Genomic DNA, 24,557 nt, shown 5'->3' on the forward strand with positions numbered 1-24,557 from the left:
TGTGTAACAAGAGAAAGAGGGTCTAAACTCCAGCAAATATAGTTACTGTTTGTGCTGTCAAGTGGTCCTCAGAACAGAACTATGGAAGAATATTATTAATCAACCTTTGAAACTTGGTGATTAATTATTATCTTTCACTTTCATTGTCAATATAAATGATATCAATAAATATCTTGATATTAAACCACCCTTGCATTCTTGAAAGAACACTATCTGATGGTCTAAAAGCTTTAAAGCAATTGTAAAGGCTTTAATAATAAATAAGACATGTGTTACTTTCTAAGTAGAAGGAAGAGTTGTTGATAATTCTGCATGATACACTCTTAATACATTTACCACATAAGCAGTCTGCCTTTATCTGATAATGGAAACGCTTCAATGCACTACAGCAGACAGTTAATGATAAAACCCAGACATTTGCTTATTTGATATTTTCAAACATTACACCCAATAGTTTTCCAAGTTCACAACTTCTGTTATTTCTTCCCCTGGAAAACTCAGTCTTTGGTGGCAGGACAATACCTCCATCTCCAATAAACAAGAACGGCTATGTGTTTTCTCCTGGAGGAAAAAGTGTATACATGTGTATACTTGTAATACTCCCTTGAACATGTAGGAAATAAAACGCACTTGGCCATAGGAACCCAGACATAAACACAAATTTTAAATGTAATACAGATTTACACCCTTCTGTAAAGTTGAGCTTAACGCCCCCGATACTACACATAGCCCAGTATACAAATACTCAAAGTCATTAGTGAAACACATGAATAAGATAAATACAAAGCAGTCCAGAGACTAAAGAAGCATTCATATGTGTCTATGAAAACTTCTCTAAAGAAATTAGGACAGGACACATAAAAGATACTTGTATTTTAAAGCTATTTATTTACAAAGTTCTTGCTAATATAACTGCTTTTAAAATATAGCAAAACAAGGTCATTTACTAACCTGTGAAGTGGCACATACATGGTATAGAAAAAAAAATCCAGTCAGTTAAACTATTAACGCAGATTACTGAAAATTATGTAACAAGGAGACTTGTAATACTCCCTTGAACATGTAGGAAATAAAACGCACTTGGCCATAGGAACCCAGTCATGCTGTATTGCTGAGTGTAAGAAACATTACTGCAGAAGATAATGGCAGAGTCCCAAAACTTTTGACAATAAATTTCCAATCTTATATTTAATGATATGACCAGAATAAAAAGTTGACCAAAGATTATATCTATGTATTTCACAGGCGATTAGCAAAACTAAGACAACTTCAAAACAACTGTACAGAGAACAGAAGCAATTCTTAACATAGTTTTCCCATGGTCTTATCCTTTGAAATAAATTCAATACAGTGGTCAAAACTAAATCAAGATTTGCTAGTGTCTAGAACAAGAAAGTAAAAGTCTCTGAAACAATTATAAAGTACATACTAATATCTTACCTTCGTAACATATACAGTGTTTTGTAATCTTTCTCCTTATCTCAATTTGCAAAAAAAAATCCAAATGATATTAATATATAGTTAATAATGTATCTTCTAAAATTTATGTGTTAGGTCTCTTATTTTAAAAGAAAATAAACCGCAAAAGAGCAGTTACGTACATCAAACAATCCAACTGAACAAGCCTCTAGAATTTAATCAGAGGTTTTTATTTAGCAAGTATTGAATTGCTGTTTAGTCTCTGTACAAACTGAGATACACAAATATGTACTTCCAAAAATTCATTCAAGATACTATACAAATACACAATAGTATTTTGCACCCACCAATAGTTTACTGTATCAGGGTTACAAAGGAACTGATTATCAAAAATAACTTAAGTCACTGGTCTTCAGATGTGAGATTCAAACAAAGAGATAAATTACATCAAGGTTAGTATTTTTTTTTTTACATAGACTATCTTGAAAAATGTACTTCAAGAAAATCAAACAGTGTTGGTTAGTGTTACTTCTTATCTTCTCTACAACTTTTACCAAGTGCTAATTCCAAGTACCATGTAAGTCAGTCAGCATCTTATTGAAGTATGAGATCCCACAGCATTTAAGTTTCATATCAAGTGAGTTGTAGATCGACTTAATGTATGACTTCTCCGTTCAAAGAAAGAAGGGAGGCTGACAAGAGAGGGAGATGGAATACCCTATAAAAGACAAGACAAATATAATTTACATTTTCTTTCTCAAAACTTGTAGCAGAGTTCAGAGCCATGCCTACCATTCTTACCCCCTACTAATTAACATGACAATCTAGACACTAGCAGTTCCAGTCTCTTTAAATATAAAAGAAAAGGAGTCAGAATAAAACACAATTAAAACTAGCTTAGCATTCTCAAACAAAAGCTAGATGACTGACTGATTCAGCAGATGTTAATTAACTTCACCAGAAGATGCTGGCTTAGTAACAGCACTGGTGTCTTTTCTTCTGTGAGGCACTGATGCCTCAGTGTTAAGTCTGTGAGAGTCAGGAGGTTCTTTAGTTAAAAACTTGGGTCCTCTGACTTGGAGGCTTAGCAACTTAGACTGCACAGATGCTTTAAGGTAAGTGTGTGTGGTGTGGTGTGTGCTACCTCACATGGGTCCTGGGAACCAAACTTGGTTACTCTGAAAGAGCAGGAAATGTCTTAACTGCTGAGTCCTCTTCTCCAGGCCTCTCTTCTGGATTATTAAAGCAAAATTAGGAAGGATAAAAATGACATCGTGGCGGCTGAAGACATAGCTCAGTGGTTAAGAGCACCGACTGCTCTTCCAGAGGTTCTGAGTTCAATTCCCAGCAACCATGTGTAACGAGATCTGACGCCCTCTTCTGATTTATCAGAAGAGAGCAATGGTGCACACATATACATAGAATAAAGAAATAAATCTTTAAAAAAAAAAAGACATCATGGAAATCATTTAAAACTAAGTCATATATTCCCAAAGAGTGTTGTTGCATTAGATGCAAAATTCCTATATGTATATGTGTGCATTTTCATAGGTGTATATTTTAACTCCACGTGAAAACTGAATAGAACCACAGCATTCTGAGTAACAATTATTATGAAATTGCTGAGCAATCTAAGCTTATTCTTTCAAAGGTCAAAGTTAATCATCATTAGAATCTTAAACTATGCCCAAAACATGCAGAAGGTTAAAGCCCAAGAGTGGGTATAATCAAGATAAACTAAAAGTCTACTTTTTTAAAACAAGCATATAAACGGCTAACTATACCTAAACCCAGGGCCAACTGGCTCTGTTCTCATCCAAAGGGAGTAAAATCACTAAAATAAAGCACTCAAGTGATACGACAAGGACTTCAGTAGGAAATTCTCCCCCTCCTCAGGCAGTTTATCATTTACTATAAACAGCCACAAATGTGTCACTGCACTCCTTTAGATGAGCATTCTCCTAACAGAGAAAATGCTTAATAAAACCTGCTTCTTGTGAACTTCATTTTTGTAAAACCATCTTTATTTGGCAATATGCAATGCCTATTTAATCTAACTTACTATCAATTCAAAGCAACAATAATGTTGTGAATTCAAAAGACCCAACCCACAGAAAGTGATTCAATGGAGAAAGAGTGTTTCCTTTTCTTCCACAAATACAAGTTTCAACTATAAGGAGCTCCCATCAAACTCCATGAGACTGGTCTCCACTACTGTTTGGCGAAGCTCCTAGTTATTCACAAATGTCAGCGTTGGCTTTTTTTTTTTTTTTTTGAAATTTGGAAAAGAAAAAACAATTAGTTACTTTCTTCCAGTAATTCTGAAAACCCGAGCTGGGGAGGCAGGACGGTATGGAGATGGACACGTGGAGTACTGAGCATGCCCAGCAGTGGGACCTTAGCACTCAGCATGGACCTAATCCATCATGGCATATAGAAACAGACTGAGGGTTAGAACAGGACAGGCCACCGAGGAGAGAGTGTGGAAGTCTTAAGATAGTTTAGATACTTCTCCTGTACATTGTATTAAAGTATTACAAGAAATATAAATTTTCTACAATTCCTTTTTTAAACATCATTTACTGTGATTTAAAGGCAATGGCATTTACATTATTTACAACAAAAATAACACAAGATAAACCTTTGGCCTTGAGAAGATGTTTAATCTAACAAACAAATGCTTGTCTGCATTGTGTTTACAATTTTGCACACATTTTTTTTTTCATTTTCTTTTCCTGTCTAAAATTTTTTTTTTAAAGACAGAATCCTTTCCATAGCTACATAAAGGCTGACCTAGGACTTGTGGCTCTGCCTCCACTCCAATGGGACCGCCGGTGTGTGGTTAGCATGTGCTGGGTGCCTTGTGCACCTGAGACAAACACCTACCAAATGAGCTGTGTCACCAGCCCTACTCTGCATGTGTTTACAAACACACTCAGTTTTGGCTCTAACTCTTTCGAGTGTTAAAGACTTCAACTAGCTTTTAAAAGATAACTTTTCCCTGTATTAGTTCCTATCTGTATTAGTTCTGTATGACACAAAACTAACTACTCATTAATATTAGAGCACATCACGCCCCAGATACTAAGCATGTAACATACATTTAGTTGACCCTCGCCAGTACTGTAGATTTGTTTACTGTGAAAAGTGAAGCAGATCTTTAGTAAAACTTGCTACAAGTTACACAGTGGTAAACACCAAAACAAGCCTTTGAAAACTTGGGTTTTCATGCTCTTTAACTATTACTCACCTGTGCATTATTTTATATATAATTTATATACATATAAATTATATAATTTCGATTATATAATTGTTCTCTGAGGTGAGCATTACTGACCCGACAGCCACTTGATCTCCCGAGCCTTTGTAGCTCAAGTTACTAATCATTCAGTAAGAACACGGTTACTTTGATGATGTGACACTGCTACAAAAAAAATGTCTGCACCTAATCATTCCAAAACTGTATGCAGACTGTTCAGGAACACCTAAGTACCGGCCTGACTTTACATTCCAGAGAAATCTCTGTACTTCAGTTGCAGAGATTACATCCTATACATCAAGCCAATTGAAAAGAAATTAAACCTTAGCCCAATGTTATTGGAACTCATCAAATAGAAATATAACATTTATAAAGTGAAAAGCCAGGCCAAAACAGGCTTCTCTTCTTAAGGAAATTAGAATTATGTGAGAGGTATAACAAAACTTTCACATCTAATAAACTATATAGTAGGTATGCATCTAACTAAATAAAAGGAGACTCTTAGCTGGGCATGGGTGTATATACCTTTGATTCCAGCATTTGGGAGGCTAAGGGAGACAGGCAGATCTGAGAGTTTGAGGCCAGCCTGTTCTACATAGTAGTTCCATGATAGCAAAGGCTACATAGACCCTGTCTAAAAATAAAGGGGTGAGGGGAATCTTTCAGTTGCTTTTATAAAATAAAGTTAGATGTTTAGTAAAATAAAAGTTAGATGTTTAGAAAATAAAACAAACTCCATTACTTCATAAGCTAATCTAAACCTTTCAATTAAAAACTATCTAAAAGTTAAAAAAAAAATAGAAGATTGCTTTATATTATTAAAGTACACCATCGTATGCATCTAAGAAGGTCCTACCACATTAAGCCAATACTTACTGCTAAGGATGATGTGCTGGACAGACGGCTCACAGCAAGTTTGCCACTACTCGGAGGACTCCTTCCCTCTGAGCTATGGGATGATGAAAGAGCCATCCGCAGGGTTCTCTTGGGAGTTTTGGAAAAAGAGAATGCCCTTGTAACCTGAAGTTTAAAAGCATTAGTATTAGTTACAGATAAATAAACTTAAGATGTCCATAAAAATCCACTAAATAAAGAAAGCCAACAATCTGTCACTTTCCACAATAGGATGTGGTCGAATTCTCTCTGGTACATACAGTGAGAAATGACGTGTGCTAGACTATCCCCTCCTGCAGGTCGGAGCACTCAACTCCAATGGGAGAGAGCGGGGAGGAAGGTCGCTAATAGGACACAAGTACGTAGGGCTTGTTGTGCTGCTTGTTTTCTATTTTCCTGTTTGTAGGGCTGGGACTGGACCCAGGACTTCTGTGTGCTTTATCCTCAGCTAAACCTCAGCTAAGGATTTTCTTATTCTGCCACAGTGTAGATGTGCAATCCAAAACCACTTAAACGCCAGTTTCTTTACTGCAAGTGAAGGAGTTTCTGAATCATACTGTACCTAGTTTGTCTACTATGTTACATGTGTTAAGTGAGGGCAGATACAAAGGTAGAACAGGGCCTCCCTTTCAAAGGGAAACAAAACACAGCTATAAGGCTGCAAATGTCCTCTGGCTCTCTGAAACTCCTACTCTTTTTGGGTTTTTTTTTTGGAGACATATTCTCTCTACACAGCCCCCAGGCAGGCCTGGAACTCAGAGACCCACCCGCCTCTGCCTCTCAAGTACTGGTATTAAGGTGTGCACCAGCATACCCAGCTCACGTCTACTTCCCATTTCTAATATAAGATGATTACATGAATAAATCCTAGGTTTCCTACCTCAAGTCATGCTCTGTTGAAAACCATTTTTGGCATTATTTAAGATGAATGTAAATGCATTTATATCTAAAACACCAACAACTCACTCAGGTCTGGTTCATACAACAGTCATTGCAACAAGAATGCAACAAGCTGTTTGTAAGTGCCGTGACAAAGAAGTCACTGAACATTATGAAATGTGATCTGTGAGTCATTTCCAAGTACTGTAGATCAGTTTGTTGTAGACTGATGAGTGTGTGTGTGCCTGTGTGTGTGCACGTGCGTGGTGTGTGTGTGTGTGCATGCATGTGTGCCCTCTGATGTGTATCAGGTGCTTTCTAATTTTTTCTTGTTAAAGATGGCATCTCTACTGCCAGGGAACTCAGGAAATAGGCTACACTAACTGACCACTGAACTCCAAGAATGCTCCTGACTGTCTCTCCAGACCTAGGACTATCAATGTCTCAATGCCTGGCTCCATAGGTTCTAGAGACAGAACTCAGGTCCTCACAACAGCTCTAGACTATTCTATTATTGGTGTTGAAGGCAGCATTCTTTTAATTTAATATGAAAAGCACATTTTAGAGAGATGTCCAGAATCTCAATAGAACTCGCCTTTTTTGAAGTCTTTCTGATCGCTCTAGATGCTCGACTCAATGTACTATCCATGTCTTTTGTATTTACTTCAAAGGACTCTGGATCAGCCGCATACATAAGATTCTCCTGTTGAAAAATCAAATTCAAAAACCAACTGTTTCTAAAATCAAACCATTAAGTACTCATGCACACTCCCACACATGGTAACATTTACAAATGAAGCTACTGCAGACGTGTATCACGGGCTGGGATGTGGCCCAGTGGTAATACGTCCTGGACCTGATCCATGTGTCACCCAAACTGTAGTGTACTTCATTTCTACCCTGAAAAACAGTTGCTTGAGGATAATGAAAAATAATTATTGTGTAAACCAACAGTTTACCATAGACCACATAACTCAAACAGGGAATTCATCCATATAAAATCTTACTAATAACCCTAAAGCTGAACATTATTTAAAACAGTGAATGATCTTTTAAATTGATGCCTCAAAACCAACAAAACACACACTTTCCTTAAGAGACTCACACCTGACTTTCGTCCTCAGTTTGTGTCGGGAAGAAATCTAAATTAGAAGTTCTGGCCCGACATCCTAAGTCCCTACAGAAACAGCAGCTAGATATCAGGGTGTATGTTACACCCTGGAAACTGTGCAAATATTTTGTATAAATATGAGCAAAATGCTCTTTCCAAAGAAGAGGGCTCACAGATTATAGAGTACATTCCCATGGAGAAAAAGCCCCTCCTAGAGTAAGTTAAGAATCATGGACCAAAATTACCCTTAAAACAAGATAACCTTTGTCAGAACACGTCCAAGAACTGGAGTCATACAAGGGGAATTCTGAACGCTTGTGAGACAACTCTAAGAAAGCAAGTCAAAAGTCTTGTGACCTCAGTTTCTTCAAAACATGGAACTGTTCTTGCACTGTTTTCATGTCCCTCCCAGGTGTGGTGGATAGGAGTGAGTTTACTTCAGATTATTCAGTACAACTGGCTATTATCTGTTTATGTCTCTATGGAAAAACATGTCTTTGTCACCTGGAGCTTATCTGTATGACTGTACAATTTATTCACAGGGCTCGTCTTAACCTTCAGGGCTATAATAAATTGTCTAATGCTCTGAATAAAGCTACTGTATAAGACTCTAGTCCGCCTCATTTATTGGCTCCATTTTCCCAGACCCCACCACTTCTAAAGTACCAGCCAGCCCTTCTCCAAGTAATTACAAAGATCACTTGGACTTTCAAAGGGAAGTTTACCCATTATTCCTATTAAAGGTTTTCACTTTAAATCCATAAATTTAGACTAAAAAAAGATCAATGACCTCATTCTTCAGGAACTGAGAAGCCACAAGTTAGCACTACTAGTCTGCAACTGCAGAACTATATACCATCTTGTGAAAGATTTTTTTTCTGAAAGTTTCCCCATACACACACACACACACACACACACACACACACACACACACACAGAGACAGTGGAGAAAGTATCTGGCATGTCTAGGCAAAGCACTTACAAGAAGAAAGCCTGAGAGTACTCAGCAAACCACAAGCACAACATATTAAACAGCATGTCCTACAATCACAAATGGCTATTTAAAACATAACAAAAGTCAAATATGTATGCCTATTTTGCACTCCACCATTGACAGCCAAATAGCTTATTTTGCTAAAGCTTTCTTAGTTTCTTCATGAAGATAGTCACACTTGGGGCCGGAGATGTAGCCCAGCTGTTAATTCACACACCGCTGTAGCAGAAGCCAGCGTGTAGTCCTCAGTACTGCTGTCTGGAGGCTCCCATCTGTCGTAACTCCAGCCCAGAGACTCGATGCTATTCCGTCCCCCATTTCCCTTCACAAGCACACACCTCCACACACAGATACACACAGACACAGACACACACACACAGACACACACATACACACACACACACACACACACACACACACACACGCATGCACGCACGCACGCACGCGTACACGTAGCTAGAAATAAGATGAATCTTTTAAAATTAAAAGCAAAAAAGCAAGTCATTCTGCCTCCTTCAGACACTTTCCATTTGACACATCTGCTAAATTACAGATTAATCCAACCCCAACAGATAATAGTACTTGCAGGTATCTGTATCTTAAAAAAAGTTAAAGTATTGTTGCCCATTTTTATTTCACACTCCTTATTAACATACAGACACCTCATTATATCCTTTCCTTATATCCTTTCTGTCTTACCAAGTCCTGCTTAAAAGAGGCAATACACGCCACATGTATTTGTTTTTTAAATGGTCTCACTTTTTTCACACTTAACTTACATTTATAATTTATGTGGAAAGAAATAGAATATACATCTAAGTTCTAAATACTTAACAAATGTTTGTAGTTCCATGGGCTAATAACTTTAGCTATGGTCTACACTAATACGATAGCCTTACTTCAAGACCATCTATTCTGGAGCTGAAGAGTATAGCCTGCTTTCCCGAGGACCTGAGTGTGATTCCAAACTCCCACCCGTCAGCTCACAACCGTCTGTAACTACAGTGCCTGGAGATCCAATGCCCTCGCTGGCCTCCTTGTACACTGAATGCCCAAACATACACACAGGCAAAACATCCATCTGTGTAATATGTTTTTTGTTATCTTACTCTTCCTATAGGTTCATATATAAACTTTAAAACAGTACAATACATTCTGATTGCTATAACATTTTTTAAAGTACAATTTTAGGGCCAGAAAAATGAAACCAGTGAGTAAGGTGTCTGTCTGTAAGCCTGATGCCGGATTTCAATCCCCCCAGAACCATTGTGGTGGAAAGAAAGAACGTACTCCTCTGAGCTGTCCTCCTGGCTTCCTTCACAAGAGCACAGTGGCTTACACATCCACTCCCCCAAATAAACACATGCCACATTTAAACCTTAAGCATAATTTAGTATTTCAAATAGTAGTAGCACTACTAAATTTTCTAGCTATCACTGTATTTTCTTTAGAAATTATCTTAGGGATCATTCTGTCGAATTTTGAAAGTTTTCCACAGGATTTTAGAGACAGATGAAATCCGTAAACTAATTAGAGATGAATCAACACCTGTGTATTAACATTCTTAGGAATAATCAAGGGCTCAATATTGCAGATTTCTGTTTCATTATTTTTGTGCTAGCTATTGAAAGGTCTTGGAAATTGTCAAGATGAACCCTCTACCATTGAACTATAATCCTACTCAAATACAAACTTCTTAAAATAGTTTGCATGTTTCTTAATAGATGATTCCTACACATTTCATAACAAATGTTACTGAGATGTCATTAAAGGCAAGTACTGACACACTGTGAGCTTTCACTACTTTACTGGGCTGTTCAGGGTCCTGACAGGCCCGAGCTGTCTAACCTCCTCAGCAGTGACTGGCGCTCAGTGAGCACACACACCTCTGGCTACAGTTAACAGTGAGGTTCTGCTCCCTGCCCTGCTTTACATACAGCACCACACATCAAGTGTACACTGCAGCAGTGCACTGCCTCCCAATGGGGGTGTAACTTCATAGCTGTGCAAACAAAGCCTACAAAAATAAATGCAGTCATTATATGCTTTTATTTACAATAAATATAATACATGTTCTTTACAATGAAGAAGTTTAAATCTTAAGACTCTGGGGTCTGAGGGCCGGCTCAGCAGTAAAGAGTATTACTACTCTTGCACAGGACTTAGTCATGTTTCCCAGCACCCACATGCAACTTAGAACCATCTGCTAACTCCGCTTCTGGGGATCAAACAGCTTCTTCTGGCCTCTACAGGCACTGCACACACATGGTACATTAGAAACATTGAGTTAGTGGCAAAAATACTAAATGATAGCATAGGGCATTCTAGACTAACTAGATTGGCAAAAGATGACAACACTTAAGATCATTTATTTGTAAAACTATACTGTTGGCATTAAAAGGGTGTGGGGGGTGTGTGTTAGAGATACATTTTATATTCTGAAAACACAGGAGGCATCATATAATTAGAGAGCAGAGATAACACAAAGATTTGATGCCCTGCCCCTAAAAGACAAGTGTGGCTGCTATGTCCCATGTGCATCAGTAGATGGCAGAGAGACAGGCCATGCCTTCACTCTGTTCTGATTTGTAAACATTTAAATGATTCCCATTCCCTGAAAAAAAGCAAGTCTGGGATAATCACCAGTCTGATGTTGGTGCCAGGAGTCCCAGATGGGGAGCTAGCTTGAGATGATCACCAGTCTGGTGCCTCAAAAGCCAACATGGACATCCAGGGTGAGAAGCAAACTGGATACAAGATGAACTGCACCTGGAACCATGGGCCCCGGGGCAGGAGTGAGACACATTACCCTCGGATGGGGCCACTCAGGTGGACCCAGTGAGGAGCTGACCACCAGACCAGTGCCAGAATGCCTGGACAAGGAGCTAGCCTTAGATGACCACCAGTCTGGCATCACAAAGGCCTGGGGGAGCAGACCATGCCCAAGATGGCCCTTGCCCAGCGCTATAATGCACAAGATGTGCATAGCAAGCGCTCCTAAGACCACTTCTGAGATGACTCCAGATACTCAGAGATCACAAGAGTCACTAAGATGAGCAAGTAAGTGGTGGAAAAATGGAAGAAAAAGAAAAACAGAAGGGTGGGGGCACAATAAAAAGAGATAGAATTGGAGACTCAGGGGTAGTGAGGAACATCCTGATGTGAATGACCAATGACGTCACCTGGATCCTGGACTGTGCTGTAACTAACTGAGGGGCGGGGAGCGTCTAGGTCCATGGCCTTGCAGCAGCTGGGGGGTTCTGTTACCAAAGGCCAGGTAGATGCCCTTGATCCAAGATGCCTCTTAGGGAGATGTTGATATCTAAGGGCTGTGCACAACTGGCTCTGGTGTATGAAGGTAGAAGACCTGACCCCCAACCCTAGCCAGCTGCCATACACTGGGAGAGTGCCATTCCCAACGATGCAGTAGTTGCAGGTGAGCTAACCAGTGGATGAACATGAGGAGAGCTGGCCCTATCACTTGTCTCCCCTCCACCACTCCCTTGCAGTGGCATGGATAAGGGAGAAATAGTTTCCTCCCCATTTCACCTCTGCCACCTTTGGTAGGCTGCCGGAAACCTAACACGGGGGTTATGAGAACAGAATTGACCCCGTTCCTCACCAGCTGCAGCAATTAGGAGAGGGGGCAGTACACTTTCACCTGGGCAGCACAGTAGAGATGACCATGGTGATGGTGGGAGGCAGGGGTTGGGGGTCGGTGTGCACATAAGCCATCCCTGAGAGTGTGAGCACAGGAGAGCCAGCCCTGCCACTTTGTCTGTATACAGTGTTGTTGAGTGAGAGATCTCCTTCCCCACTTTTGCCATGCCACCTATGACAGGCAAGAGAGCTGGCCCAATCCCTCACCTGCTGCAACAGTAGAGCTCATCCTGATTTTTTTTTTTTTTTGGTGGGGGTGGGAGGGACTGGGAGGTTGGCTGGCCCAATGGTGTGAGATTGGAGAGTCAGCAGGCTGACAAGCTCAGGTCCCAATCCAGGGCACTGAGTTGGCCCACCCTAACATCTATCCCAGCAATGAACTGTTGGAGTACATGAGGAGGCCACTCCTACAGATCCCAAACCACAGGATTGCTGAAAGGGCAACAACGGGAGATCTGAGAGGAATCCCAGTGGTTCCAGTATTGAGAGTGTAGCAGAAGCCAGATGCCTGGAAGCAAACCAAAGCACAACAAACATTTACAGGCAAAAAGTATAAACAAAAGGGTACACTGTGGGACACACTGTGACACGACAGCTTCCACGAGGAGATTTTTTTTTTTTCTCTATTGTGGAAGAAGAATGGAAGGCAGGTATGAGAGGAGAAGAGTGGAATTGGAGTTCATGATGTGAAATTGACACAGATCCAGTAAAGATTTGACTGAGGAAAAAGATGCCTATTTGCTATACAACCATCAGTCATTATTCTTGGCTTTAATTTCACATGGATGGTTTTAAAGTTTTCTTTTATCCTGAAAGCTTTATTAACTCATTTACAAATGGTCACAATAAGTGAAACAGTATATATACAATAAAATAATCATACTTATTTTACTCAGTTAAACGGCCTCAAGCTGCTGTGGTAATCCTAGAATATGGAGGCTAAGGCAAGAAGGTGGCTGCTGGTCTGAGGACCCCTGGGATTACATATCAGAGACTTCGGCAAAATGAGCAAGCGTCTATTATTTAGGGGACTAGGAAATTAGAAAAAAAAACAACAAAAATATTGATTCAAAGAATCAGAACTGCTTTAAAAAATACCAGTTGCACATATATTTATATCATTTGAACATACATATTTAGAAACAAACTTTCTTCAACATGGCAAAATATTCTCAAATAAGAGTTAAAGTAGGGGCTTTAAATTTTTTTACTATGTGTGAAACCTTAAACTCAGAAAAGAGCTTACTGATGTCAGCGAATCTGTCAATGCATAAGCAAATCTTAAGAAAAAAATGTTTCAACAGATTGGAATAATCCTGTGGTGTAAGTATAAATCAGAACATAAGTAAATGTTTGCTGCCATCTTGTGGATAATTATATTATCTGAAACGTTCTGCATTTGTTGCTTGTAGTTTAGTTCTACTGATTACTCATCTTATAGCTAATAAGCCAATACTTACATTTTAAGCAAAAATTCCCATTAGCTTCGCATTTCAGTGTTACAGAGTTATCCACCTAGAAAGGACTGCATAAGCCACACTGCTCCCTACCAAGCTATGTGTAAACTGCAGTGTCATAAGGCAAGTGTACCTATGGCAAAGTGTTATTCCCATGCGAAGGCCAAGCAACTCTTAATACTGTTATTACTAAGCAGTGTCAGTCTCTTTCAGCAACAGATTCTATTTGCTGTATCATTTCTGCAGATTAACAACAACCAGATCCCATATGAAGATTGAATTCATCCCAGAGTTACTTTAGAATCTCAAATAACTGGCAACTCATTTCCTTGCAGTCATCGCACCCAGCTCTCCATTGTAATCCCTCTGGTATGAGGGTACTTTAAGTGTTGCTGTGAGAAAACTGGACTGGCAACTTGTCCTGACAGGAAAAGCAATCTTCCACCTGCTCTCAATAGGAAGGAGAACACAATGCTCTCTGTTTTACTACAGTCAAGCTTCCCTAATCTACAAATGTGAAATCCAATTCCAAAAATTTGAAATCCAAAATGTGCACTCAATACTGAGTTCTGGAACAATTTATCTCAGAACTTCAGATGACAGATATATCTGACCAGGAAAGTCTACAGATATTCCACAATCTGAAAAACTTGCCAAGATGTGAGACGCTTCTGGTTCCAAGCACTTTGAAAGAGGAATATTCTGCCAGAACTATCCATACCTAAGAATGCCAATGGAAACTACAGGATAGGAGCGAAGCAAGACAGTGGCTGAGGTGGCAAGCAAGATGACACAGTGATAGGAAACAAGATCGTCGTCCTAGGTGCTAAGGAAAGCCAGACGAGTGGGTACAGTGTCTGCTTTTAACTTAACCAAGATGCACTCAAAGCAGCAAAATGCATCATTCTCTCTTGAAGCAAAGTGGGAAGACGCCTCTGGCCTGGAAAGAATTAAGTCCAGGCCCTGGACTTGAAACTCAACAAAGGGCATACCATGATGAAACTAATACTGAGCACAGTCCCCAAACCAGGGACTGAACTGAAGAACCACATTAACCAACAGTAGAAAGAATGTCTCAACCACCAGTATGGTTAATCTGAGTCTAGAATCATATGGAATCCAGGCCTCTAGGCGTGCCTTTGGAGGGTTATTTGGATTGAGATAATTGATGCGACAAGGCCTGTCTACTATGGGTGGCACTCTCCTGCATCATCCTGGGGTGCTGATCTATGTAAAGAGAAGGAGAAGGAAGCAAAAGCATCGCCCTGCTTCTTCCCTGTGAGAGGATGTACCCGGCCACAAGGAGTTCCCACTGTCTTGTCTTCATCACTGCAATGGACTACAGACTCTGCAACTCAAAAAAAACAAAAACAAAAAAACAAAAAGAACCCAAAAAACAGTTTTGAAAAAAGCTCAAGTTTCAAGAAGACAGAAAAGATTCAACACTTAGCAGACACACTTAATAGTGATAGAAGCAATTTAAAAATCATCGTACAGAAAAAAATCACAATGTTACAAGGACAATAGGAGAAAGCATCAATATCAAGATAAGTCAAACAATAAAAATAAACTATTGAGCTGAAAGGCAGGCCATCCCAAAATACAGTCAAAGGAAAACAGAAAACCAGGAATGAAGAGAGCTTGCAGAAACTTTGGAACACCGCTGAGCAAAGACTTTCATTACTGGATTTCAAAAGTTTTTGATGTAAAGGGGCTGGAGAGACGGCTTAGTAGCTAAGAGCACTGGCAGAAGTTTGATTCCCAGCACCCACACGGTGGCTCACACCCATGTGTGACTCCAGTTCCAGGCAATCCAATGGGCTCTTCTGGCCTCCATGGGCACAAACACACATGCAGACAAAACACAAAATGATAATTTTTTTAATTTAAAAAATAAAAATTAGAAAACAACTTGCAAGACATTAGGTATGCAAAATTACCTTAATGTCTATATATTAAACCCTCTGATTAAAAGGAAAAGCATCTGCAAAAAACACACGGAGCATTCTATGTGCCCAAAAGCCTCACTATAAATTGCAGCCACAGAGCTAGAAAGCTAAAACTGACCATCTGGGAATCAGGGATTCTCATGGGCCTAAAAATGTAAAAACCTTTTCCTAAACAACCTAGGTTTTAGTGTGTAAATAAAACTAAAGGCTCTCTCCAGTTCATGATTAACTCGCCATTGGAAATGTACAGTCAGTCAGTCTGGCTGGCTGCACTGCGTGTTTATACCTGTATCTGACACAGGTTTAAGAACTTACGGCATCTGCTTTACAAATGGTGTTGGCAACATGTCGACACAGCATCTTCAGCCAGCTCTCCTTTGGAAGTTCCTCTGATGTCATCTGGAAGCTGAGCAGCACATTGGCCTGCTCTGTTGGTGGCCTCACAAGCAAGGCAAAGGCATTATGACAATCTAAGGTTCCAGAAAAACCAGAAACAGTGTCACTCCTTAGCTATTAGACATTTCATTTCATTTTCAAAATCAACTATCTCCTCTCTCTGCCCGGCTTTTCTTCAACCAAAAAGGGAGCATCAGTACAGTCATTTGAAACACTGGGAAGAATTATAACCATATATACTACATTAGGAACCAAAGTAACCTGAGAACAAGTAAGGAGCATTCTCTGTGACACTGAAATGTCTCCATGACAGTTTAATGAAAAATAGATAACATTTCTTAGCATTCTAGTATTTAATTTCAAAACTAAAAATGAGAGCATATATCACTAACAACTTATACAAATCACATCCCAAGAAGTATACAAATATTGAAACATAATTGCTTTGTAATTGAGATGCTAAGATAACGATTTTAAAATTACAATGCTAAAAAATCTGAAAACAAACAAACCAACATAAAATTGCTATGAATGAACATGTGGCTGCCAGAGGACAGCTTGTGGGAGGACAGTTCTCTCCTTCACAAAGGTCCCTGGGGCTGAACTCAGGTTACCAGGTTGGAGAGCAAGAGCCTCTCTACCTCCCTGATCTGTATCTTAAAGACACCCCTTCATGTGTACTCAACACTTTCACAACCTAATTTAAATAAATGTCTTATCATAGGCTCTAATAAACACGGAGTTGAGCAGGTGAAAACAAGTTTTGTAAGTTACTGGGCACTGGAGATGTGGCGCAGCTGTAGGGTGCCGGACAAGCAGGTGCAAAGCCCTAGGTCTGACTAGCAGCAACATACATGAAAAGGAGCTGCTCGTCTGTCCAACAAACACAGGAGCAGATCATCTAAAGCACTTAACTTTATTTAAAGAACAAAAGAAAAGATTTCCTACACCAAGACCATGACTGCACAACACTGGTGCTGGCTAACCAGATAGCATGACTTAAGGCAGATGTCTATTGGGGCCTATTCAGACCTGAAGAAAGATCAAGTACTAGACAAGTTAAAAAGGAAAAGTGTTCCTTGGGACAGTGCTCCAATTTGGATCAGGATGTACCAAAAGCTGTGTTACAGGTTGGTCTCCAGCTGGGCATGAATGGGAAGTTGTAGATGGCTAAGGACATGCCGTGAGGGACCCTGACCACTTCCATTTCACAGCTCAGACACAAGGCTCCATCCAGCATATGCTCTCAGACATGAAGAACCATGTCACCACTGTTCACAGCAGTGAGACCAAAGAGAATGGATTGAAATCTCCAAAATCATCAGCCAAAATATCTTTAGACATAGATTATCTCAGGAATTGCTGCAAGAGAAAACTGGCACACATGCAACACACATATGTGTGTTCACGCGCACACATGTACACATGCCTACTTATATTTTTATTATTTATCTTTGAGAACAGTGACTCATTATGTACCCATAACTGGACTCAAATTCAGATGTCTGCATACTTCTGTCTCCCAAATGCTATCTATTATCAGAATAAGCCAAGACACCCATCTTCTCTATATGTACGTGTGTATGTATCTGACCCTTTGCCAAGTTACCAGTCACTGGTGCACTAATTCCTCATATATATATATATATATATATATATATATATATATATATATACTAACGTCTATCTTTTCTTAAAAAAAAATAGTATGACTGTCTGTTCCTATGCACACTCACACACTAGATTATGTGGGCTTTAGTGGACAGAGTGTGGGAGTGAGTTCTTTTCCTCTACTATGTGGGTGACAGGGACTGAATTCAGATCAGTCTTGGCAGCAAGCACCTTTACACATTGGTCTTGTCATCACTCCCACAACCCCCTTTCCAAATCTTAAAGACATTCCTGGAGCAGGAGAGATGGCCCAGTGGTTAAGCCCTCACTGGCTCTTTGCCAGAGAACCTGGGTCCACTCCCAGCACCCACCTGGCTCACAACCATCTTAGCTCCACTCCCAGGGAAAAGCGTGCCCTCTGTTGGCACTGTATGGATGTAGTACACCGACATGCAGACTAACTAAACATCCGTAACTTTTTAATGGGAAAAAAGAAAAAAAAGAAGCCAAAATGCATCATTAATGAAAAAAAAAAAAAAAGTATTAAAATAGATGGTCCAGAATAAAACTGGACATTTATAGTAGATTTTGAAAATTTTTTAGTAAGTTTTGATGTGGAAATAAGACAAGTTTTAATGCATAGCCATTTTAAAGTCATTTGACTCTTAAGAGAGGATATTCCCCAAGTTGGTGTAACACTTTCACTTAAAACAATGAAAACACTGAGTCTATACCTAGAAATGGAGTTGAGATGGAGAGGTGAGCCACATGTGAAGAAAATGTATACATTAAAAAAAATTACAGTAATAAATCTAAGTCTCAATGAGGACAAGCTATTCTTATTTAACAAATGCTTCCCCAGGGCATAAGCTTACCTTCTGTCTCTCTGATGTCCAGCACCTTCTTAATCTGAGAAAGAGGCATTAGACGAATGTGCTTCAGAGAAGCTGGTGGCCGGGTGCGGTCGTGAGGACTTCTAAAAGTGCCAATAACCTTGTGCCGTTTTCTTGCAATCTGATTGTAGAAAGAAAGTCATAATCATTATTATGATAAAGCCAAATTTTGCACATTTAAAAATAACAGCACCAATCACATAAATGTATAGGCAACTAATCTGAAGATTAGCCATTCCAGTTACTATGCAATAAAAGCAAGAGACTGACAAAGAAGCACACATGTAATTATGTAGCCAGATACTCATATCCATATTAGGAAAGTTCACGATCAGAAAAACAGATGTAGGGATAAGGAGCACAAGGGCCCCCAGAGCATGAAAGGACAAGAACACAAGGGACAGCAGCAGAGGTCTAGAATCAAAGTCCCACCCCACATGGGAACAGTTGTTCTGGGGCAGGAGTCTAGGGTTCAAAATGGTGTTAACTTTAGTTTAAGTTAAGAATTTGAAATATCTCCTAGTGACAGAATAATACAGAAGAAGCATCAAGTAGTTCCTGTCCTCACGATTGCTTATATAATATTGAAAAGGGAAGCTTCAGAAGAGTAATTAAGCATACATCCAAACCTGAGAACCCAGCCTAGGGAGGGCACTGCAGGAGAGGACTTTCAGTTCCAAGCCATACTGTGAAGCTGTCTCAAAAAGTAAATAACAACAACACACACACACACAAAAGCAAAAGGAATTATAAATTCAGAGTGCTGTATTAGGCTACAACTTTACCTTAACTGGATACCCATGCAAAGGAAGAGATAGGTAACTGGAGAAGAGCAAAATCAGAGAGATCTTATGATTTGTGATATATTGAGATTTTGCCAAAAGAAAAGAAAAATGAAAGAAAAAAGAAATCTCCTTTGCAGGAGTAAGATTTTACTGAAAGGCACTTATTAACACAAAATGAACATTAACATGTACTTGAATTGAGATTGGTCATCTTGAATATGAGAGACACAGTTAAAAATATATTACCTGGTATTGAGCTAATGAATAAGGTGAGCTAGTCAGTATATCATAACCATACTAACGCAGACACAGATGTGTCTACTCCACATGTCATACATATATATGACATGTCATATATATGTGTGTGTGTATATATATATACATACATATATACATATATATGTGTATATATATATATATATACATACATATATACATATATATATACACACACACACAAATACAAGGGCTCACTTACAGACACATCATGAAAAATAAGTACCAGATACTCTGATTTCTATGCAATGAACAGATATGCTTTGTTTTTGTTTGGCTAAATGGAATATATTATTTTAAGGTTTATTGTTGAAAAAGGAAACAAGAAGAGTATTAAAATTGACGGCACAAGCACTAATAAACCAAGATTAAAGATAAAAACCTAAAGCACAGATAAAATATTCAAATGGGAAATTCTTAAAAGTCATCTGTTGTAATAAAGACAATATAGATTTTAATGATATTCAACAGTTCTTAACGTAGAAATACAGTGATTGCTCTGGGTTTTAGGTTATGTAGAATTAAAATAGTAAACGCAATTTTTTTTGGTTCAATTTTGCTGAGACTTTTTTTTACATGAGTGAATGTACTACCTAGGAGTGTGAATCCTACAGTTCAAACTTATCAGAAATACAGAAGCTGAACAAGCATGGTAACACATGTCTGTAACGCAGCACCTCAGAGCTGAGGGAGTTCACAGCAGCCTAGAAGACACAGCAAGATCCTGTCTTAAGACTAGAGCATCTGGGCTGTGGTACACACACTAGTAGTGAGTGTGCTGAATAGGATGAAGCAAACAGAGTACAAGGCCAGGCCTTGCTGGGCTCAAAATAAGATAAGCAGTAAGAAGAAACAGATGTTTCTATTCAAGCAACCGAGACGAAGGCTAACAGGATTGATCACTGACAACCTGTGTGTCAACTTGAACGTGCTGCAGTCACCAGAGGAGGGAACCTCAACTGGGAAAACGCCTCTGAAAGACTCTGCTACAGGCAAGCCTACAGAGCATTTCCTTTATTTGTGACTGATGTGGGAGGGCCTAGTCTATTGTGGGTGGTGTCACCCCTGAGATGGGGAACCTGGGTTCTAAAGAAAGCAGGCTGAGCAAGCCAGTAAGCAGCACCCTCCATCCTCTGCATCAGCTCCTATCTTCAGGTTCCTGCCCTGTTTGAGTTCCTGTCCTGAGTTCCTTTGATGATGAACAATGATGTGAAAGGATAAGACATGAGCTTTTGCTCATGGCGTTTCATCACAGCAACATAAACCCTGACGAGGACACAAAGTCACTGACTCACAAAGGTGAAGAGACTGAGGCTGGGGGCCTGAGAAGGTACAGGGATTGCCACAATAAAAATTAAAGCAGGGGCTGGACAGATGGCTCAGCGGTTAAGAGCACTGACTGCTCTTCCAGAGGTCCTGAGTTCAATTCCCAGCAACCACATGGTGGCTCACAAACATCTGTAATGGGATCCTCTTCTGGTGTGTCTGGAGACAATGACAGTGTACCCACATATATGAAATAAATAAATCCAAAAAAAAAAAAAGACAGTTCATGGTTCCAGACAGTTTATTAAAAAAGAAAAAAATTAAAGCAGAAGGGATCTCGTGAGCCAATTATGGTAAAATATGAAGGGGATATAAAATTTAAAAAAAAAAAAATCAAAACAAATCACTGCTGTACTAAAAACAAAATAAATTCCATAACAAATTGTTAAGGAAATCTAAATAACCCAACCTAACAGAATGAGGCCAGCAGACCTAGAGATTTCAACAGGAAAAACCTCAAAAACTATTAACAGAAAAAAAGAAAACCAGTCAGACCGTATACAGCTAAGACCCTGGTAATGTACCTTCAGGTAAAATGGGATTAAGACTGACTCCTGACCTTGTTCTGAAAAGCAGAACAGGCTGAAACGCTCATTGCTGGGAGTCAGGCAGTTCACAATCACCAGTGTGTTACTTTGATGACATTTGTTTCACTCCACATTGTCAACTGTGTATCAGATTCTCACTCTACTTTGTGGGTTTTATACCATTATTAGCTAAATGACAGCATCACTTCTGAACCTCTAAGTACAAGAGCCTTCATCAGAGGCAGGTCTTCCTCGAGACTTTACGGCACTTTAGCCTACTCTGCGTGCCCTAGTTTCCGAGACTGGCTAGTGTTTTATACGTTAAACAATAAAGTACGTAATGGAAGAGGGAGCTCTTTCAAAGAAGCAGGGCAGTAAGGGGCAGAGGAAGGGACAAACTTAAAGGAAAAGGCAAAGCCAGCAGACACTTGAATGAGGGCAACAGAAAGTCACCCAGTAACAAGCATGTCAAAGAGTATTCTTGTTAATGTCTGTTTTTTGAAATAAAGAACACTGTATTTCTTTCTACCTGTGCTAGTTTAATGTCAACCTGACACAAACTAAAGTCATCTGAGATGAAGAAACCTAATTAAGAAAATGCCTCCATAGAATCAGGTTGTAGGCAAGCCTATGGGCATTTTCCTCAGTGATTGATATAGGAGCGTCCAGCCCACTGTGGGTGGTGCCATTCCTGCTATGCCTGGGCTGGCAGCCAAAAAATAAAATAAAATAGAAAAAATGAGGGTAGGCAAGCCATGAGAGTGGCTTCCAAATCAGCTTCTGACTTCAGGTTCCTGCCCAGACTTCCTCTGGTGATGAACAGTGCATGGAAGTTAAGCCAAATACATACACCCTTTTCCTCCCGAGTTGCTTTGGAAATGGTGTTTCATTGCAGCAATAGAAACCCTATGACAAGTCCCCTCATTATATTGGTTATTTTAAAATGCATGTTAAAAGAAAAGCATTAAACATATGTAAAACTCAATGTTTGCCTGTGGAGTACTATTAGGAAGAAAATATTGAACATATACAGGTGAGAGTTTTAGAATTGCTACATCTCATCAATAAAACCTTATTTTTTTTCTTTTCTTTTTCTTTCTTTTTTTTTTTTTTTTTTTTTTTGGTTTTTCGAGACAGGGTTTCTCTGTGTAGTCCTGGCTATCCTGGAACTCACTCTGTAGACAAGGCTGGCCTCGAACTCAGAAATCCGCCCACCTCTGCCTCCAAGTGCTAGGATTAAAGGCGTGTGCCACCACTGCCCGGCAATAAAATCTTATTTTAAAGAACCCAATTTGGCATTGTGGCTCATGCCTGTCATCCCAGCACTGGGGAGGCTGGAGTGGCGTGGAGTGGAAGGGCTGCCCAGAAGTCAAGGCCAGTTTGGGGCTCTATCAATGAAGAAAAGAAAGAACTCAAGGAGTCACAGTACTAAGTTATCAGATTAGCTCTTCAACTGCCTCCATCTTGGCCGCAAAGGCTACTTACATTTTAATTAAAAACAAAGAACCCCAATTTGTAGATCTTAAATAAATATACATAAAAACAAGGTTCCCCGGGACTCATCATCTAAGCATTTACATATAAGGAATTCTGACTTAGTGTGCAGTCTGGAAATTTGTATCAAACTTAATATCAGACTTTCTCCCAAAAGTTTTCCACATTATGAAATCAGCAATTGTCTCATTTTTTTTTAAAGTAACTAAATAGACCTCAAATCTCTATATTGTACTTCAATTAAAGCTTTATTTTAAATATTTAGGCAGATCATAAAAAAACATCAGTGTTACACTTCAGTGAGTACAAATTTACCTCAAGGCAGTCATTGAAGAGGAAGAGAGTGACTTGTTCTCCTCGGTCACAGGGGTGCTCGCCAAGAGAAACTGTTTCCACTCTTTGTACTAGGCTTCGATGAGAAGATAATAGATTAGCCTGTGAACATTAACAGAAGTAGTCAAATGTTATCAAGTAACTTTTACAAGTGGTCATTCAAAAGCGGTGCTATGATTGTCAACATATTTTTAAAGATATGTTACTATTATTATTTATATGTATGTTGTCTCTTTGCGTATATGCTCTATGTGTAATTGTCCACTCAGAAACCAGAAGAGGGCATCCGGTCCCCTGAGCTGGAGTCATAGATGGAGTCACTGGACATGGGTTCTTCCTAAGAGCAGTCAAGTGCTCACAACGAGATGCATCTCAGCAGCCTGAGACTGCAGAAACCTCAGAAACCAGAGAAACCTCACTCACTCAAGCAGAAAATAACGGTAACCAACAAAAGCTACTTACCGGGCATCCATCTACTTCATAAACAACATCAAAAATTTGCTTCTGTGCTTCTGTTTTCCTCTTATCCTCATTGATATGTCTGAAAAGTTAATGGTTGTTTTATAAAATTTCTTTTAATATAGACATTGAAATCAGTACCCAAATAAACCTCATGTCACAAAGCCCAACTTTATGATACATGAATCAGATAAATATTCCTTCAAAACATCCTGATAGTAAAAATTATTCCAAGGAATCTTTCAGAAATGTTATGTTTCACTCTAGAACACTTGTGATTTACACTTTCTACAATACAATTAGCCTATATAATACTTGATGTTAACAAAATTCTCAAGTTTGAAACATACTTTGCATTAAAGGTAAGTTTTCTTCTCAAGTCATATGGCAGTCATTTCATTGCAAAGAAAACAGCCACAACCACTACTGTTTCTGGACAGAATGGTTTAGAGTCTCCATTTGCCTTTTACCCTGGTGGCCAAAACTAAAAATCAGTCAGACAAAGATTTTTCTTAAAACTAGAAAACATGTAATAGTAAAAGCCCAAAGATATATTTATTGGACTAGGCCTTAGTTAACAATCACATCTTACTAGATCTCTGAGAATTTACACTGGGTAGTTTATGAATGTAAGAGTAGGGGAACTTTCTCTTACAGCTCATGGGTAACAAATGCGGGAACACCTCCACTCATGGTGCAAAACTTACTGTCAATATAAAAGACCACTGGGAAGTGGGGGGCAGAGAGACTATCTGGAGGTCACACCTTGCTCAACAACAGGGAGCCTTAGGAATGTAAAACTTGTATGGGGTTAGGATCTTGTTCAGTGGGAAAA

General features: G+C 39.3%; 1 protein-coding gene and 1 pseudogene across 4 annotated transcripts in view; one reads left to right on the forward strand and one right to left on the reverse strand.

Moving 5' to 3' along the window:
* Window positions 1-868: 868 nt before the first annotated feature.
* The window catches only part of Ect2 (epithelial cell transforming 2), a 55,618-nt gene continuing 31,929 nt past the window's right edge, over window positions 869-24,557 (reverse strand). For 2 of the 4 annotated variants that reach the window (XM_034500852.2, XM_076932200.1), the window contains exons 18-24: window positions 23,726-23,804; window positions 23,246-23,365; window positions 18,505-18,643; window positions 15,938-16,092; window positions 7,047-7,154; window positions 5,555-5,698; window positions 869-2,137 (exon numbers count right to left, since the gene is read on the reverse strand). In XM_034500852.2, coding sequence (XP_034356743.1) covers window positions 2,048-2,137; window positions 5,555-5,698; window positions 7,047-7,154; window positions 15,938-16,092; window positions 18,505-18,643; window positions 23,246-23,365; window positions 23,726-23,804 — 835 coding nt within the window. In that variant the 3' untranslated portion in view covers window positions 869-2,047. The remainder of the gene's footprint in view (window positions 2,138-5,554; window positions 5,699-7,046; window positions 7,155-15,937; window positions 16,093-18,504; window positions 18,644-23,245; window positions 23,366-23,725; window positions 23,805-24,557) is intronic. The other 2 variants (XM_076932198.1, XM_076932199.1) reach the window with 1 other exon arrangement.
* Window positions 11,054-11,178, forward strand: LOC117708046 (small nucleolar RNA SNORA17; annotated as a pseudogene).

Source organism: Arvicanthis niloticus, chromosome 4 (assembly GCF_011762505.2).
Source record: "Arvicanthis niloticus isolate mArvNil1 chromosome 4, mArvNil1.pat.X, whole genome shotgun sequence".
NCBI classification, from domain to species: domain Eukaryota; kingdom Metazoa; phylum Chordata; class Mammalia; order Rodentia; family Muridae; genus Arvicanthis; species Arvicanthis niloticus.